A 20,443-nucleotide genomic window follows, 5' to 3' on the forward strand; every position below is an offset into this window, starting at 1 on the left:
GGGTTGAAGTTATGATTAAAATATGATGGATAAAATGAATATATGGTGAATTTTCATACAATGCCAAATACACTGACTTTTCCACGAGAATGATTACTGCGAAACAGCATGTTTGTCACACAACAATCTGACTCTCACTTAAATGTAAACCAATTGATTTTTCGTCCAAATATAATGCCGAAAAGGTGTCACATGGCTTTTGTCCGAGGGTTTTATTGTTGTCTCTTGTTTCAATAAACAAGTTGCTAACTACCAAAGCATATGGCTGTTTAAGTATGGAGGCAGACAAGAATACCATTGATCATTTAAATCATTTATTCACTTGGCCATTTAAACCCACGTCAAAATGTGTAATATATGGGTCCTCTATTAAAATGTCATACCATCACATTGAACAAAACTGTTACTTTATACAATAACTTCGGAGACTGGAAATGGGAAATTTATTCATAAATCATATCTATAATGTTTTTTTACTCCCCAAAATAACTGTGCAGTATTGTAATGATAATACGAAGGAGGCCAGCCGGTTGTTATTTACATAGCTCTTTACCGATCATCGTGTATTAAGACCTTACTGTACAAAGTAGGTGTTTATCTGTAAAATTGGACCCCACATTATTACCGTGGGATTAGTAGCTTAACAATTTGTCAAAAAACACATAACCTCCAAATTAAAACCTCAAAAGCAATGAGTTTTCACATGGCTCTTTAACAAAATGGTCTTCAAAGCAGTACTTAAAGTCTTCTCGTTACAGTAGAACTTTGATGGCTCAATTATAATTTTTTATTCATTTGCTTGATGGCATTTGATACCACTTTATTTCACTTTTTTCAGAATTTCTTTTTATTGGCAGAGAAGCCCGAGTGTTGTGTAAACATAAAAAAAGCCAAGAAATTATAACAAAATATGTTTTCTTGAGAATGTCAGAAATTAATTATGAACTGATATTATGATGCAGTCATGGAAATAAGAAGATGTGGTATGAGTGCCAATGAGACAACTCTCCATCCAAGTCAAAATGTGCAATGTAAATTGTGATTCTAAGTAAGGCCTTCAATGCAGAGCATTAGCTCACACCTAAAGGGCCCAAAATTATAAGTGTTAAACAATTGAAATGAGAAACACTTATGAACCATTACAACAAACAACAACCCCTGAACAACAGGTTCCAGACTTATGACCTGTGCAAAGAAATGCATCCCAATTTTTCAAGAAAACAGAAAGTAAATTTTCAGAAACTACACTTGCTCCTTACTAACACCCTTTCACCATAAATGTGATTAGAAAAATCAACTTGAAAAATCCATTTTGGCAAATTAATATTGTGAAAGTACCATTCTCAGCTAGCCGTCAATCTTAAATATTCAAAACACCAATTGATGCAAAAGTACTAGCCAAATACAAAAAAAAAATTCCAATCTCCAAAAACATAAGTTTTAAAAAATCTTTTATATGTCATAATTTTCCTGAGAGTATTTGATAATCAAGTAAATCTATTGAACCATTTTTCAAATAAACATGGGAGGAATATATTTTATTTTGTATTTGAAAGGAGACCCATACTTAGTCCCAAATTGAACAAAAATACATCACTATAATTCAATATTTCATCAAAATTTTCATTCTTAACCTACTTTCCTAGTAACGAGTAGTAGCTGTTTGCATAAATACATGTATCTAATAAAAAGAAAATCATTAACTAACAAACCAAGTTTCCAATTTGCTAACTGCAGCTATTAATCTATGCTTTTTCTTCTCTTTCAATAGATCATGAATAAACCCTGCAACATTATCTAGAACTCAACAAATGACTTATTGGAATTGCAAATAATGTCGTTTTCTTGCATTAAAAAATTCCATACGAGTCATTAAAATCATGCAAATCAAAGCAAAGAAAAACAGCATGAAAAGGCTAAAATAATATTATAAATTATTGATTAAAAAATCATAACAAAGCTCTATGCCGACCTTATAGCGACAAAATTGTAAATTGTTTGTCAGAACTCAATGACATATTAGTTTAAACAATTGAATACGGAAGACTTAATACAGACTTCCTAGTGTGAATCTCTACTACCATCTTGCATGAGGTCCACCTCGTAACACCTGAAACCTTATAATGTCTTAATCTTTACAGCTAATTTGACTGTAAGATTTCCATCATTTGACAAATGTGTTGAACTTGTAATTTTAGACAAAAAGTCAGTTTTTTTTAATTCATGAGCACGAAGGAACAATAGAATTACCAGCTTCCGCCATAGTCTTAGTATCATGCTGTTATCACTGCAGCTACTCATTATAAAAAATTAAATCTTAAAGTCAGTCAAATATTTTTACATTTATTATACAGCTATTGAATATTTTCTTTGCATAATGAAAGTGATCTTAAACAAACATTGTTCTTTATATGGTATCTATAAATCATGATATCTATTTTATTAAAGAGAGGCAAATGATATAATAAGCTCAAAAGAATAACAGCATTATAAAAAACAATGTTCTAGTTAAGAAAACAAAAGACAAAAAAAAGCAAATATGAGTAAGAGTAGTTACAGAATTTACATCAATAAGAAAGCAACCAAACAACACATAACCGCTTTGTCCATCAGAGGTAAACAAACAGCTATATACAAAAAAGAATTCTTTTATCCCATCACATTCCAATGCTGAGTAAATCACAAAATCTGGATAAAAACTGAAATTCAGCACATCTTTTAAAGAGTTCAGATCATAACAAATATGTGATGATGATGGTACATTTCAGAATCAGTAATGATAAAAAAAAAGAGGGATGAAAGATACCAAAGGGACAGTCAAACTCATAAATCTAAAACAAACTGACAACGCCATGGCTAAAAAGGAAAAAGACAAACAGACAAACAATAGTACACATGACAAAACATAGAAAACCAAAGAATAAACAACACGAACCCCACCAAAAACTAGGGGTGATCTCAGGTGCAAATGATGATACATTTCTTGAACCAAAATCTCTATCTTGATACAGGATTTACACTCAAATCAGTCAACTAGACTCAGACCAGGAAATATTATAGCCCTCCTTCATCATTTGATACTGAGTGTGACTGCAAACATTTACATTGTTACAGCTTGTGCCGTCTGTGTTTAAAACAAACTATAAAAAAGAAGATGTGGTATGATTGCCAATGAGACAACTATCCACAAAAGACCAAAATGACACAAACCTTTACAATTATAGGTCACCGAACGGCCTTCAACAATGAGCAAAGCCCATACTGCAATTATGACTAAAAAAGACAGACAACATTACGCAAAACACAACATAGAAAACTAAAGACATAAAAGACATCATAGAAAAAGAAAAAAAAAGAAAAGGGAAATATGTAGGTACAAATCAATGAGACAACAATCCAACGATAAAGAAAACGAACAAAAAGACATCAAGAAATCAACAAACCAATTTTTAAAATAATGCAGGCATCTATTTTTTTCGACTGATGTATTAAAAGGAATATGACTTTCTGTATTACACTTATAAAATTGATCATGTTGTTTTTACCACAATGAATATGTAACATCATTTGAAACCAAAGGTAAAATTCATAATGCATTATTTGAAATGCACCTTTTTTCACTTGAATGACCAATTGTTACACTGAAATGTCCTTACATCATTTTTATAATGTCATACTGTGTATATTTATGTAAACTTGAAAGAGAATGGGACACAATAAAGTCTATACAATGATTGTAACCTAAACAACATTAACATTGTGTTACATATCACATAGGAGGGTTATTGAACTGGGTGAGTAAGACTTGCAATCTTGCATTACAAATTCCAACAATCGTTATTGCATAAATCAACCAAATAAAACATCATGAGAACTCAACCTGTATAAACACCTAAGGGTTAACTAAGGTGCTCTGGAAGGGCAAGAAGAACTGGTTAACAGCTTTTGAACTCTGTAAAATCAGTAAAATATCATGCAGACTTTAATTGAAACAAAATCTTTTACCCTAAGTATTTTTTTTTAGTAACAAAAATATGATGCCAATGAACCTTAGTTGGACTGTGGCCATACATTATTATAATACAAATAAGGAGATGTTGTATGATTGCCAGAGACAACTTGCTACCATAGATCAAAGAACCAGGATTTAAACATCTGTAGGTCAATGTACACCCTTCAATGATGAGCAAAAGCCAAAACCCTAACAAAATGTTTTGACCTTTGGGACCTTTTCATAGAAGGTCACTGTATGACCTTTAATGATGAGCAAAATCCTTGACTACAATATGTTTTATCCGTAAAACACCTTATCTATTCAAAAACAACCAAGTTCTGTACAATTTATTGATAACAATAAAACAGTAAGCAATAGGCTCCATTAACATTTTCTTCACTTAAGAAATGAAATGGCTAACTATTTACAAAAAGAGCAAAACATAGAGAATACACATTGTTTTAAACTGAATCCAAACAAAGGATACTGCCCTCTAGGTATTGGAGGGGATTTAGCTGACCTTATAATAGGATCAGCAACTATTGTCACTTCTAAGAACCTTAACGTCAATGATGCAAGATCCTTAATGACGAATGAAATTAATGACAGTTTTTAATTTGTCGATGATTAGTTCATCAAAGACTAAGGTAGTGATTAGCCTTCAATCAAAATAAATACCAATTAATTAGTTCAACTAGCTTAAATCCCCTGCACTAGTCAGCATTCAACCTAAAACTGGCCTTCGGCAAAATACAACAACTTAATAAATTTCTAATGCGTGAATATTGTCCGATCGTACAAATGGACAAGTAATAGTCTGATAATTTATGATTAATTCAACAAATTTTGTCATTTGTATAAATTCCTGTATTTGATTTGAAGCATATTGATATAATCATGATAAAGATAGAATGCCTTCAAATTTTGTTTAAATCTGCTCAATCCTATTAAAATAATTGAATTGTTTAATTTCTAAATTAAGTACATATGTACCCATGAAAAAGAAAGAATGTTAAGACAGTGGTGTTATATCCAGACTTTTCAAAATGTTGTGTTTCTGTTGCATAGAGATATACATCTATTTCCATTCATTTGTATAAATCAAAGGTTTCTGGAACAAGAGATTTTTGCAATGTTAACAAGACTCACATAGAGTTTTTTTTTTTAATTTGATGCTGTAAACTCGCTGTTTAATTAACATATCATATGCACTCAAATCAAATTATATTCATATAACAAATATCTTAATTTGATATTTCATAATTTTTATTATTTATTTTTTCATCAAAAAAGAATCGTATTACTAATACAATGATGGAATGAACTGATAGGTCAAACACACAGTTAAACTTCTTAATTTTGAACCTAATTATACAATGATATTTTCGTGTTATAGTGTTATTATTACGAACCATAAAAAGAATCCTTTTTACAGATAAAAATACCGTATTTCTCATTTGAATTAATTACACCTGAATGAAAAGAAACAAACAATACATTTCCACCTGGGTTATTGTTGATTATGTTTATTTTCAAACACATTTTTTATCTTTAATTTGAAATTTTTTGTTTTGAATGATATAACAGATGTTTATATGAAAAAAAGATCAACTAAGTAGACAGGTATTTCTACAAAAATAATTTATTATTGTTGTTATAGAATTAACATCGTAGTTTAATTTATTCATAATTTTCAATTGTGGTTTCTAATAAGAGAATGAACTCTGATGTCTTTCAAGATTTTTTCCTTTTCTCTAATTTCACATCACCTTTCAGCGTATTTACCTTGAGAAAACAAAAAAGACTTTCTAACGAAAATATGAATCATTGAGTCAGAGTGTAAAAAAATAAAGGACTTAAAGAGCAGATTGATGAATTCAGAATTATTTGTCTTGTTTGAAGGATAAATGGCTACAGCAAAGAGAGGCATATGGACTCTGACAGCTCTGTGGTAAAAGACACGACTTCCTATTGAACAGACTGGAAAATTAACTCTTCAATACATCTATCTGCCAAGACAGTGATGACAAAACAATTAAAGCTGTGCCTCTCACCTGACAGGTAACAAGGGCATGAAAGAGAGACACGTTTCTCTGGTGTCATTTAATGGCAAAGCAATTCTGACCATTTCTCTTGCAAATTCTCTATCTCATTAAAGTGAAAATCAGAACAAATAATAACTGCTAAATTTACCATATGGTAGTGTTATCATAGTAATTAAAAGTTGAAGAAAAAAACATAAACCACAAATAGTTTCATCAGTACATTATAATGAGATTCTGATAAATTACCTGACATAAAGATTATTACATTAACAAATGATTTTTTGTTAAAGTGAGAGAAAAAACAAAGACCTCCCAAGAAAAAAACAACCTCCTTAATAGAAAATTAATGATCAAGACTTCTACTAATGGAAAAGATGGGATATTATTCTGAATAATGTTGCAGCGAGTGAAAGGTCAAGTAAATAAAACGGCAGGTAGAACTTATAGACCTGAAATCCGGGCAGGTACTGAATGAGTGTATACAGAATGTTTGCAATGGTGCAGATGTATTTTTTTTTGGTTTTATCTTGTTAGTTTACTGTTTCATCAACACAGGTCCAAACATTTGCTTTTACATAATTATATTGTAATGCTAGAAAATGTCTTTGTAAGAGAAGATATAATAAATTTCTAAATGTGTATAGCAGCCTAACCTATGCAAACATACCATTACTTGTTTCTCTATCATTTTTTTTTATTTAAAAAAAGAGAACTTTAGTTTGGAATGGTTTGTCCTTAATACTTCAATTTGGCTTAAACATGCATTGCCCGTCTCCCAAAAAGCTTTATAAACACAGGAATAGATGAATAAGAAAAATAATGATAGTTTCCCTGGATAAGGATGACAAGGTTTGGCAAACAACTTCTGTTCTCAACCTTTGCAGGGGTGGATGCAGCCATTTTAAAAGGGGGAGTTCCCAACCCAGGATAAAGGGGAGGGGTTACAACTATATGTCCCCATTCAAATGCATTGATCGTCCACAAAAAGTGGGATTCCAACCCCGGAACCCCCGTCTGGATCCGCCACTGCTTTATATCCATGCAATTTTAATGCTCTTCATTAAATACTTTAAACATCTATTATCACCACACTTTTGTCTTCAATATTTACATTGTAATCTAGAAATCACATTTTGTGCTGTTCACTTTAACACATTATTTTATTATCATGCCATTAATTTTCATGTTGGTAATCATTTTATCTTATTCCCTTTTACACTTTAATAATCACATTGAATTGAAGTGTGATAAGTGATAAGATAATCACATTTTATTCTCTTTACTTTCACATCTACTGTGGATTCATTAATTTTCGTTGGATACCAATGTTTGTGGATTTCATGGGTACAGTTCAACGAATTGCAAAATTTTTTCCATTGGTTTGTATACAGATTTGGAAAACCCTGAAATCAAATATCCACAAAAGTGCAAGTTTTCCTCAATGCACAAAAAGTTGTACCTACGAAAATAAATGAATCCACAGTACATAACAAGTGAAACTGTGAGCTACTTACTGATCACTGATGATACCCCCGCCGCAAGTGGATAATATTAATAGTGTAAAAATATGCAAGTGTTCGGTAAACAGGAATTTGTCAAGTGATGAATCTGAAAACGCATCACACGGTATAGCTGACTTAAATAAACCCTAAAACCAAATTTCAGAAATCCTTGTATTGTAGTTCCTGAGAAAATTGTGACAAAAATTTTCAACTTGGCTATCATGTGTAAAATCATACAAGTGTTCGGTAAACAGGAAGTCGATGAATGATGAATCTGAAAACGCATCACACGGTATGGCTGACATATATAAATGTTGATACCAAATTACAGAAAGGGTGGATGTGTAGTTCCTGAGAAAAATGTGACGAAAGTTTCATGGGACGGACTGACGGACGGACTGACGGACTGACAGACAGAGGTAAAACAGTATACCCCCCCTTTTTTAAAGCGGGGGTATTTAAAGCAGGGGTATAATTATAATGATGTAGGATTGCATATGAGACAAACATCCATAGACAAAGGACAAAGATGTGAACAGTTACAGGTAAAACTACAGCCTTCGACAATGGACTAAACACATACTCATAATCCTATTTCAATCAAGTCACAGTATTCTACTTTCACACCATTTATCACTTGTGACTGTGTTTGACATAAAACCCAGAACTACTCGTGACAAAATTCTACTTTCACATCGTTAATCACGTGCAACAATACTATATTTTCACATCTTAAATCACATGTGACAACATTATATTTTCATATCTTTTATCATATGTGACAACATTTTATTTTCACATCTTAAATAACATGTGACAACATTATATTTTCATATCTTAAATCACATGTAACCATTATATTTTCACATCTTTTATCACATGTGACAAAATTCTATTTTCACATCTTAAATCACATGTGACAAAATTTATTTTCACATCTTCTATCACATGGAACAACATTATGTTTTCACATCTCAAATCACATTTGACAACATTATAGTTTCACATCTTTTATCACATGTGACAACCTTATATTTTCACATCTTTTATCACAAGTCCTCATAGTATTACAATTTTAAATTCTTCATGACTTTCCACAGTCTTCTTCATTCACATCTTTTAAAATCACATGTTTCTACTATCATACTTTGAATCACAATTCACATGTCATTGTATACTGTCACATTCCCAGTCATGTATCACAGTATTCTACTTTCACATCTGTATCAATCTTGTCACAATGTAATACTGTAAATTCAGAAATTATTGCGAGGTTTTTATCATTGCGAATAATGGGACTGATTTGTAAACGCAATAATTAAAACTCGCATTTTGTAATATTTTAACTGAATTAAGCATGACTTTTCTCAAAATCGTAAAAATAAAAATCACATTCAAGTGTAAAATGACAAAATCGCAATAATAAATGCACGCAATAATTTTGAATTTACAGTATGCACATAATTTCAAACATCAAACAATTCTGACATTTTTAACCCCATTGTAATGGTCAAGTGTACTTCAAAGTCATGCATTAAGGGGGCTCGCGGGTCTAAATCATTTTTTTTATTTAATATAAGATTTTGCTATATTTTTCTATAAATGAACTTTATCTTATGCTTAGTAGAAAAATAAAATAAAAAAATGGGGTCACCGTTCATTTACGCTCACAATCTGGCTTTAAAAAAAACCATACATTTTTGTTAATGTCCTTTTTTCTGTTGAACTAATAGGAGAAAAAGCAGTAATATCGAAATTAAAAAAGAACTAAATTACAGAAATCGCTTAAATTGTACAATTATTTAGTTTTTGTAAAGTTTATTAGAAAACGACAATAAAAAGTATAGGTCACCGATGAGTTAAAAAAGTTATTTCAATTTTAATGCCAAAAAACGGCATTTTTACACCAAAGGGAGATAATTTGGAGCTTTTTCAATGATATCTACATTTTAAAAGTCACCTGGGGCCAACACGAATCGATTTTTTGGAATGATTTTTGTACCAAGTGTTAAAGTAAAAACTACTAAAGGTAATTTATAAAATTTGTATTGAAAAATAAATGTTTATTTTTTTCTGAAATTCTTATACCCACAAGCCTCCTTAAGTCAATTGTTAGAAGAATATGTTTTTGTTGTTGTCTGATGTAAGTACATTGACATTTAATCTCCTGCATGTTTGAGTGCATTAAAGTGGTTATTTTTATAGTAATGCAATGATACAAAGATGTATGTGTATTTAAATTTGAGGAAGAAATAACCCACACAACAAATTTTTAAGTCTGCTGGTTATCGAATTCCCTATTTGCAAATATCAGTGCAACATACAAATCTTGAAATTTCCCAAAACAATGACACAAGATTTTTTTTTTTTTTTAATCTTTCTAAATTTTGATATGAATTCAGCACATTACAACTTTCAAATTTCAATGCACTTGTTTTAATTTGTATGTGTGGGAAAAAATGGCAGTTGATTTACTTTCACTTAATTAGAATTTACAAGTATCTTACAATTAATGGATGAGAAAAAGTCCCTTGAAATCATTTGTCAATGCAAGCTCTCACTACGGTATTAATTATATATTGTTGACACAGAGATATGTCTGGCTGTTTATTTTTTTCTAAGGTAGAATGCAAATATAGACTCCAAAATTACAAATGGCAATATTTCAACATATATAGTATTAAAAACATTCAAAGTCAATGAACCATGACTTAAGGAACAGGACAAAATAATCTCAATGGATATGATAAATGCTGATGCTTATAAAACTACATACCAAATACTATTGACCTATCATAAAAATGGTTCATTTAACACTTACCTAATCACAAAGTTCATCTTGTAAATAATGTAAACGATAAACGATTCAAAGTCAAGGAACCCTGATAGGGGTGGGGAACAATAATCTTCATGATTATAAGACTTGCAAATGGTAATACATGTACATGTACTATTGAAATAACATGAGCGGTTCCTCTTAAACTGGTCTAATCACAAACTTGAACATATAAACTATTCAAAACACTCAAAGCTAAATGATCTTCATGGAAATATGTTAAGCTGATGCTTATGCATCTGCATACCAAATATCATTGACCTAGCACTTGTGGTTCCACTTACACCAACCTTATCACAAACTAATACTGGTACATGTGAAGTACTGTAAGCAAAAGTTTTAAAGTCAAAAGACCATGACAGAGGGGAAGGGGCAACATTATCTCCATTGCGATGAGATGTGCCAATGCTAATACAACTAGATACCAAATATCATTAACCTACTACTAGTGGTCTCTCATAAACAGACCTCATCACAAATTAATACATTGTTAATGCCGCTACCACCACCGTTGGAAACAGCATACCTAAGTCTTGCTTTTTTACTCGGTCATGCAATTTGAAAATTAAAATAACTTTGCACTTTGTTATGAATAAAAATAACATAATATATGATAAAAAAAAATGGTCAAGAATAGGTATGGTGCATAAATTCAGAACACAAAATCATGCACTTGATAAAATCCCAAACAAATAAACATGTGCTTTTTTTTGTGTTCTTCGTCTCAATACTGTGTGGCTTTTAACATGAAGCTGAAGCAAACACTCATTGCACTGTTATTTTGACTCTTAGCATTTATATTAGTGGAATTCTCTACTAGATGTATGACAGGAATATCTTCAAATCTGGGCCAAGACCATAATTTTGTCATATTTTCTTATTACATCTTAGAGATGTAGTTTTTGCAAAAAAAGTGATATATTTTCATGTATTGATAGACAAAGGACACATATTAGGATGAACAGTGGTAACCTGGAATATACCCTGCTACAGGTTTAGGTATGTTTTAAGTCAAAGGAGGCTGTATGTTAAGAGCCATGATTTGGTTTCTTGGCTCTTTTATGAAACTTAAATTACTTAGTACTTAACTTGTGCTTGAAACACCAAATCTAGTATTTTAATTGGTTGATTGCTACGTTCATGCACAATAATCATGCTCCAAATTTTTATGACCAAAGGCCTGGACTTATTAAAGCTTTTCTGATTTTGAACTTGTGACAAAATGAAATAATTTAATTTGTATAATAACTTTTCTGTCTTAATTAAATAGAGCTGAAAAAAAAGAAAAAAAGAGCATAGAGTACAATAATATGTTTTTCATCTCTTTCGAAGATCATGCTACACGACAAATTTCATTGCCCTAATCATAGATGGGAGTAGATATAATAACGATACTGTCACATTTTATGAGAGCTTACATCAATATTTAGAAAATAATTTGAATGAAAAAGGTATTACACCTTAATTAATTTTTTAAAGAAGCTTAAAGAACTGTATTAAATACATACATGTAAAAGGATGATAGCGTTCTGAGTTCTAAGTTTGGAGGACTTTTAGATCAGGTGGCTGGCCATGTTAATGAGAAGATTAGTAAATTAATTACTTCTTGCAGAAGGAGATAGCATTAATGTATCATTATTGAAAAGGATGAAAATTTACGTGTTTAAGCAGCTTTTACATGACATTAGAATGATGGCCAATAATTAAGGGTTATTTCAACAATACCAAAGATCTTTATGATTGGTCTTGGAACAAAAGTCCATGATCATGAAAAAAGATTTTTTTCTGCCGATTGTCATTGTGTAATGATCTGTATTTGAACAGCTAATTGCTGTTTAACATGTTATACAAAGTAATTTTACAAAATACGACAACAATTAAACCATAATAAAAGTAGCATTTTCAAATGAAATTGTTTGACCAGCTTAATTCTCCATTATTGAAAAGTTTTTTGCAATTGTTTTTGAATTAAAAAAAATTATAGACTGCTATCATTCTTTGTTTGATATAAAGAAGAAATAAAATGAAGTTGGAAATTTTCAAGAGGTCTTGCTTCCAATATATACAATTAATCAGACCTGCTTTTCACCAAAAAAAAGTAGGACTAAATTTAGTCGTAAGTATTCTGAATTGATCATGACCTACGATCAATTTAAGTCGTAAGTGTTTTTGTGAAACGCAGGTCTGGACTTTTAATTATATGTTCAAAAATATTTTTAAAATGTAGATTTTTTTTTATCCGAAACATAAATGCGAACAATTCAATTAAATTTCTAAAAATAAAATTCAACACACCTGAAACAAAAATAATATTAAATTCCAATATTTTTATTTTTACAACAATCGAGGCAAATAAAGAAAACAGTCCGAGGAGGTCAAAAGATAATAGAAGAAAACATGGGATAACAATTAAAAGACAAAGTTTATTGATAAAGTTACAAAAACAAGTATATTTCTAAAAGTGACTCCATTAAAGATCTCTATCAATAAAAAGAATGGACCTGACCCAATGGGGTACATTACTAATCAACTAACCCCTCATGAATAAACACTTTATACCACTCTTAGGGATTTCAGTTCAAAAGAGTTGTTTTAAGACCTCCTGTAAAATTATCATTCACAATGGAAGTAAATGGACTTTACAATAGTCTATTATTCGTATATATCAACAAAATTCCTCGTAGTACAAATACTCACAACGTCTAATTACATTCCTTTAAATTAAAAAGAAATAACCCAAGAAAACATTTACCTGTCAACGGACAATTCACTTCCATATTTCTTATTTTAGTCGAGAAAATTCAGCTTTAGGCATTTTTTTTCCAATATAAAAAGTTTGACATTCTATTTTCAAAAATTGTGAAAAAATACTCAAGGAAATGAAAACAACATAAATGACTGCGTGGGAAATAGAAATTCTCAATTTTGAATTTTTTGTTTGTTTTTATGAGTACTTAATTCGCTTTTTACAAACTGTCAAAACAGTTTTATTTTTATCTTAGAAAAATTCTAGCAATCCTTTTTAAAATATATAAATTTTTATTTAATCTATATTTCATATGTAAAAATGTACAAACAAATTTTCAAAACTATTTTGATTAAAATACTTTATAACCCAAAATCAAAACAATTAAACATTAAGGAAATATGAAGAAATTGATCAAAACAATTTGAACAAAAACAATTAAATTGACAAATATTCTCCTAAAGGGAATAGAAAAGAGAAAATTTTATGAATTTTTAAGAATTCTTTAAAAAAAATATTGGTGCAAAATAAATAGAGAAAAAAATTATAGCTGAAATTTTGATGGACTTTGTGTAAGCAAATTATTGAACGCTTTATTCAGCAATTACCAAGAGTGGAATAAATATTTGTGCCGGTAAAACCAAATTAATCTCAGTAGGGCTGTTACGAACATCAAACTTATAGCCATAAAATTCTTTTGTATCAAAAACTGTCAATTTTTGGACACCAACGGAAGTAACAATTAAAATGAATATTTTCCAATTATCACAAAACTAATGCCCAACTTGTCAAACTCGTTTCAATGTATGATAAAATAAATCTGATAAATTTGGTAATACGCATTTGGAAAAAAAAAAAATTAAAATTATCAAATAATATTTTGTGATTGTTGTCTTGTGGTTGCTGTTTCCTCAATTTTTGTTTTAACCCATTTGTCTTTTATTAATGTTACAAAAACTTGTGTGTTTTATTTTAATTCAATTGTTATTTTAATGATTTGACTATTATTTTGTTCATCTTGTAAAACCATACAAAAATGTATTTTGCCTGTTCCTGTAGTTGGATTACATCTCATTAAGATTAAATCCGACATCTCCTTTTATCCTTATGTACATCTTACAGAATTCTTAACCTCGGAATTAATATTCTAAAATTAAACAAAATATATTCAATTTCTTATTTCATAATGGTACAATAACTTCTAAGAAGTAAGGACTTAAACTTTGACTTTTCCACCTGCTGTTTCAACATACATGTATAAGTATACATACATACATGTATACAACTATTGGCACTCACACCACATCTTCCTATATCTATAAGTACCTGTATAATTCTATATCATGATGACTAATAGAATTCTTTATCTATATGATCATTGACCAGTAAAAAATGCATTCAGACTTATGCTATCAAAGGGAATTCTAAAGTCCTTGTTATAGCAGTAATTCCTATTTGCACGGAAATTCCACAATATTCAAAAATGCCACTTTTTCCAATGTAAAGGTGCATTTCATCGAACCATTAATCCATATCTCATTGAAAACCTTCTTACCTACCTGGTTTTATCCATGAATTTGAATTTTTTCAACTTTTGGTTTTCATTATCCTCCAATCCTCAAAATAACAATTTTTATCCAAAATGGCCACCATAACCATGATAACATAAGCTTAAACTAATTCTCAATATAAAATCTACATCTTCCTCATACCAGCACAAATTTGAGATCATTTCAAAAATATTTGGATAAAGTGACGATTTTCAACATCCAAAGCACATAATTTTCAAAAGACATGAACTTCTTATAGAATATATACCTTCCATCGCCATCATAGCACGGAGCTCTCGATTCAGCAGCTCGAATCTCTGCTCTAAATCGTCTTCCTTTTCCCTGCAAATATACATGTAAAAATTCCATTTCTAACCTAACTTCTTGAAACTGAAAACTCTTGGCTCAAACTAAAGAACCTAATGTTTGGTATTATATAGAAACTTTGCAGAAAAGCTGATTTCTTAACTAGTATTACCCTAATGGGTTTAAGTCTAAAGATGATAATATTTTCACAATATACTTACAAGCCTTACAAGTTTTCTCCTGGGATATTAAGGAAACTGATCCCTTCTTAAAACCTTAAAACCTCATCCCGGGCTTAAACAATTTACACAATTCTTTTTATAATATTAATGCTATCAGATGCTCCTCTCTGATCTGAATTTTATTCATATAATAAGTTAAAGAAATTTATATAAATAAGAAAAGAAGCTAAAGAGATTTATAAGATTCTTAAATTGATGTGCCCTATGTGACTACAGTATAACCAAAGAAATCTCCTTATGCTATTATTCTTATAAGGAGCTTGAAATAATGTTTTGGATAAATCTTAAAACGACTTTGTGAAAATTTATTTTGTCAGAGTGATTCGAACTGAAAGGTTTCTGTCATGGAAATATTTCATTTTTTAAAGTGTTGGTAATCTTTATTTATTAGAAAATGTGACGGTCGCTAATTACAAAGAGATAAGGAACGACCTTATTCATTGGAAATAGAAGCTCATCAGAGATTAGTTAATGTCTTGTATAGAAAAAGATATTAATATATTATACATGCATGGTTTCTTTAATGAAGGCTTCCATAGTTACAAAGACTGAATGGATATAAAACAAAAGATTTGTAGTGACAAATTCTAGTCTTAAAACTGACCAGACAAGACAGATAGATGAAATGTCTTTTTTTACAATAATACATTAACCAAGGGGAAATGGTTTATAACTTCATGCCAAAAAAATTTTTTTTTCTAAAAAAATGATGGTGATTAAAGGGTTTTAGGCAAAGTATTTACTGGAATTTCCCCAAAATGTCGTTGTCATGGGAATTGTGGTTTCAATGATTTTTTTTTTACAATAACAGCACATGGAAATGAATTTTTTGTCAAGTTTTTTTTTCTTATATTACACCTCAATATTAATTATTTTTTTTGGGGGCATTTTGCTGACAATCAAAAATACTGAAACACTGAGATCCGGCATGATTGCCAATGAGACAATTACTATCTGCTCTGCCAGAGACAAAATGACATGGGTGTTAGCAAATTGAATTAAAAAAATAGTTTTTTTATAGGCATTTTAATGATGTTCAAATCAAAATTTTTAAAATGCCACTTTTTCCCCCATCTTTTAAAGAAAAAAATTCTAAAATAATTTTGTTTTTAAGACAGACAAAATGCTGATCTTTCAGAATACAAAAATAGGTTTCAGAAGAATTTGATAGATTAAACCGAACTTCACAATAAAAATATTTACAGAATTTTGTTATATAACAATAAAAATATTTGAAATTTTCATTACTACAAACCACAAAAGGAGTTCAAGCGACAGGGCTTCTTGCCAAGAAATTGAATTTATATTTTGTAACAATACAGGATCAAATAGTTTTAGACTCATTAGGAATTAAGGAACTTAATCCTGAACTTAATTTTTATTGATAAAATATGTTTATAAAATATGTATTACACAAAGGATTTGTGGGTAGTTACAAAGAGATTTAGAAAGTTAGAACAGGTGAAATATATAGCATGTAATATCTTGAATTATTGTTTATTTCTCGGATTAAAACACTTAAAATTTATGAGTTTTGTCAATATTTATTTGAAAATTATTTCTAATTCTTTTTCAATTCCATATAAATGCAAATACTATATGAAAAGTGATCTGAGTCTCTTATCTAGTTGTAAAGATTGGATACAACCGTTGTTCTTCCTTACAAAAAAACTGACATTTCTTATTATAATTATTCCTCATAGGAGATTTGCTCCTTCTTATTGAGATTCGTTCCTAATTATTCTTAATGCAGTCTTTTATTTCACTGCATTCATTTGCATGATAAGAGCTTTCACCCTTAAACCTCAAGGATTCAATGGTGTTTTTCAATGTGTGATGCACTGTGATGCAATTTTCAAGTGTAAAAAAGTTGAAAGTGGAGTGGAAACAAGAGGAGGAGTTACGCCAAATTGTAAAATCAAAATGATAGAAAAATAATTCTCATCCAAATATGGACCTTTCCTGACTAATTAAGTTGCTCCTCAAACCTTCCGGTAAAAATTTGGAAGAAGAGAATGAAATTCTTGCTTTCTTTTCCCCCATTTATATTCTTTAGGTAAGGGATGTAACAAAAACTGCTTTCTAGATATTCTTGTTAAACTATGGAGAGAGAAAACATTTTTTTCCTTTTACCCCTCTAATTCTTTTAGATAAAATTGAGAATGGAAATGGGGAATGTGCCAAAGAGACAACAACCCAACCATAGAGCAGACAACAGCAGAAGGTCACCAACCAGTGTTAGATGTCTACCATTACATATAGTTGGATTGATTGAATAATTGTTTTTTACTTTATGTCCAGTGGCAAATGTTTCAAGCATGTTAAGGACAAGCACATATATAGGGATGGTGTCTTAATACATTTCCCTCCCACCATTTTTTTCTCTTTATTTTTTTATATTTGATAGAATAATCATCCTTTCAATGAAATATTTTTCTTTGTCAAAATGAGACCAAAGAAACACGTCACAAGAGGACTGCAATATTTCACCTATTCTAACTTTATTCTCTCATCCTAATCTTAAATCAATTTTTGAATGACCACTCTGAACAATAAGTGCAACTTGGCCAAACAACCATCATGCAAAATTTCTATAAGTGAGAGAAGGGATTAGGTCACACAAGATTGTGTATTGGCATCTCCATTTATCAGAAGCTGTCAGAAAAAGTCCACAAAATCTTGATTGATTAAGTCAACAGATTTTCTTTACCTGAAATAATTTCATAGGATTAATTTAATGGCATAAATTTTCAGACATAGATGACAAATTATTCATAGTAAGGGATTGGGGGCACTAGTACTTTTCTTACAAGAAATTGTAAATTTGTAGGTTGTAAAAATACAGCGAAGTTTGTCTGAAGCGATTTCCTTAGAAGCTGAATATTTTATCCATAGAGCTCTGACTCGAGTTTAGCTTATTATACAGATTCAATTATTGAAGAATATTGATAGTATGTTCTTATACTAAGTAAAAAAGAGTTCTATTCATACAGGTTTCCAGTTAACAAATGGATCAGTATAAATAGGTTTCACTAAATTAAATTTCAATACTAAATTTTAATAGGGCTAATTTTTCCAATCTAGATTCCATTGATGTGGAAAAGAATGGATATAAATGATGCATGCACATGAAACATTTATACCATGAAATAATAAGATATAAACAATATATATTTTGATAAATACATTAAAGAACTGTGCCAAGAACTTTGTAGGGGTCCCTAGGTGATTTATTGTGAGGCTAATTTTCTGACTCTTCCTAATTATTCTCAGTTTCCAGTTGTTATAAATATATTCGGCCACAATTATCAAAAAATACTTTTTATTGTGCCTGTATTGCTCATAGAATATAGGATAAAGAAAGGGAATAATTCCCTTTTCTAGACAAGCCTTATAGCCTTATCTTGGCAAGATCAGCTAAAAGAAATTTATTCATATAATAGTTGTTGAGTTCGTACAGTGGTAAATATGTTTTGCTCATTGAAAATAGAAACATATAAAAATATTATCTGAAAAGCAGGACAGAGATATCTGGGTTTACTGTATTATAAATCTTCAAAGAAAAATTAATTGTTGCTAATATACAACTTGGCAATTATTTCATGTATATCCTCAACACGTACTATCTTCAATTAAAGTAGTAAAAAACAAGCACAAATGGGATGAAAATTCCACACTACTAACTAGTAAATATCAACTGAGCAAATTTGACTGCTATAAATGTACTTAAAAAGTCAACAAGGATATAACAAAAAAACTCTGAATCATCTAAATAAAATGTAATGCTGGCTGAAACAAGAATGTTCTCCACATGGGTTTCTAAGGGAAAACACAAGTTCGGTAACTACAAAGTGTCGCCAATGGGTCATCGGGCTATAGTTTTAGAGACCTTTAAATTTATCAAAGGACCCTGTAAATGTTATGATGTAAGATCACAAATGACCTGTTACAAGGTACTATAAGATTAGGCTCCAAATCCGCTTTACACAGTAATCCCCCCTGTAACGTTTTTCTACTGTGTTCTTTCAAGCTTTAACCGCTCTCCTTGAAAAAAATAGGAAATAAAAAATTTTGAATTCAAAATATTTTAATTATGAATTGTCATATGATTGGAATTTCAATACACATGAAATTTATTCCCAAAAAATTGAATAATGAAAAAATACCTTAATCATTTATTTTTGTGGACTGAAGAAACATGTTTTTAAGTGGATGCTTGACCTCATGGTCTTGGCAAATTCTGCATTTGTAATATGAATTATGCAACCTTCTTATAAGAAATTGTCTTTAGTTTGGCATTTAATTAGTGATTCACCTTAAAAACAATAATAAATCCTGAATAACAAGTTTTAAAGGCATGTCAATATCAAAATCCATAAATTAAAATCTGAGTAAATTATTAAATATAGATTTAAAATCAAAATATTTTATCTACTTATTGTTATTTGTCTTAGTACTTTTGTGTGGGAGGGAGGTGCTTCTTACAAAGTAGATATAAGGGTGTCATTTTACATTTGCTCCTTCAGAGCTGTCCAAATTCATATTTTGAATTTTGCTTTGAACTTAAGTAGTTTTTTTCATTCAAAATTTAAAAAAATTGAATATTTTCAGAAACATATGCAGTTGGTATTTTTAAAATGCCAAAAAAAACCAACAGAAAACAAAAAATTTGTGGTAAAAAAAAATTTAATTAAAAAATTTAATTTTCCAAATATTTTATATAATGATATATTGTACATGTACAATAAGAATTAAAATTTCAAATGTGAAAATATTTCCAAAAATTGAACAACTTCTATCTTCTCTTATCTCTGAACAAATTTTTATCACAATTATCCTGTTTTTCTTGGGAAGAATCTCACATGGCTTGAATGTAATCATTTTATTCAAATCAATAATTTTTAAATCGAAGAGATAAGATATCTTAAAAGCTCTTCAAAATACCATTAAACCTAACTAGATAGACTAACAAGGTGTCTGCTATCACATTAACACTAATCAAATACCGCAATAGTTGCCACCCAAATGGATAGGCAAAATATTAAAATAACTACTATATTTCTATTTGTTCAATGACACTGAATAGGAAAAATTAAAGACAACCTTTAAAATCTGATTATATGATAAGTAAATCTATCTATATGTCAGTTTGATAGACACTTACATATATACAGGAGTTATGTTCAATGTGCTAAATTAGGAACCTTTTACATATTTTACAG

General features: G+C 29.9%; 1 protein-coding gene across 5 annotated transcripts in view; it reads right to left on the reverse strand.

Annotated features, from left to right (window-relative positions):
• The window catches only part of LOC134711094 (EH domain-binding protein 1-like), an 88,021-nt gene that overhangs the window by 17,735 nt on the left and 49,843 nt on the right, over positions 1-20,443 (reverse strand). For all 5 annotated transcript variants that reach the window (XM_063571528.1, XM_063571527.1, XM_063571532.1 and 2 more), the window contains one exon: positions 14,942-15,015. In XM_063571528.1, the coding sequence (XP_063427598.1) occupies positions 14,942-15,015 (74 nt within the window). The remainder of the gene's footprint in view (positions 1-14,941; positions 15,016-20,443) is intronic.

This window comes from Mytilus trossulus, chromosome 3, assembly GCF_036588685.1.
Source record: "Mytilus trossulus isolate FHL-02 chromosome 3, PNRI_Mtr1.1.1.hap1, whole genome shotgun sequence".
NCBI lineage: Eukaryota > Metazoa > Mollusca > Bivalvia > Mytilida > Mytilidae > Mytilus > Mytilus trossulus.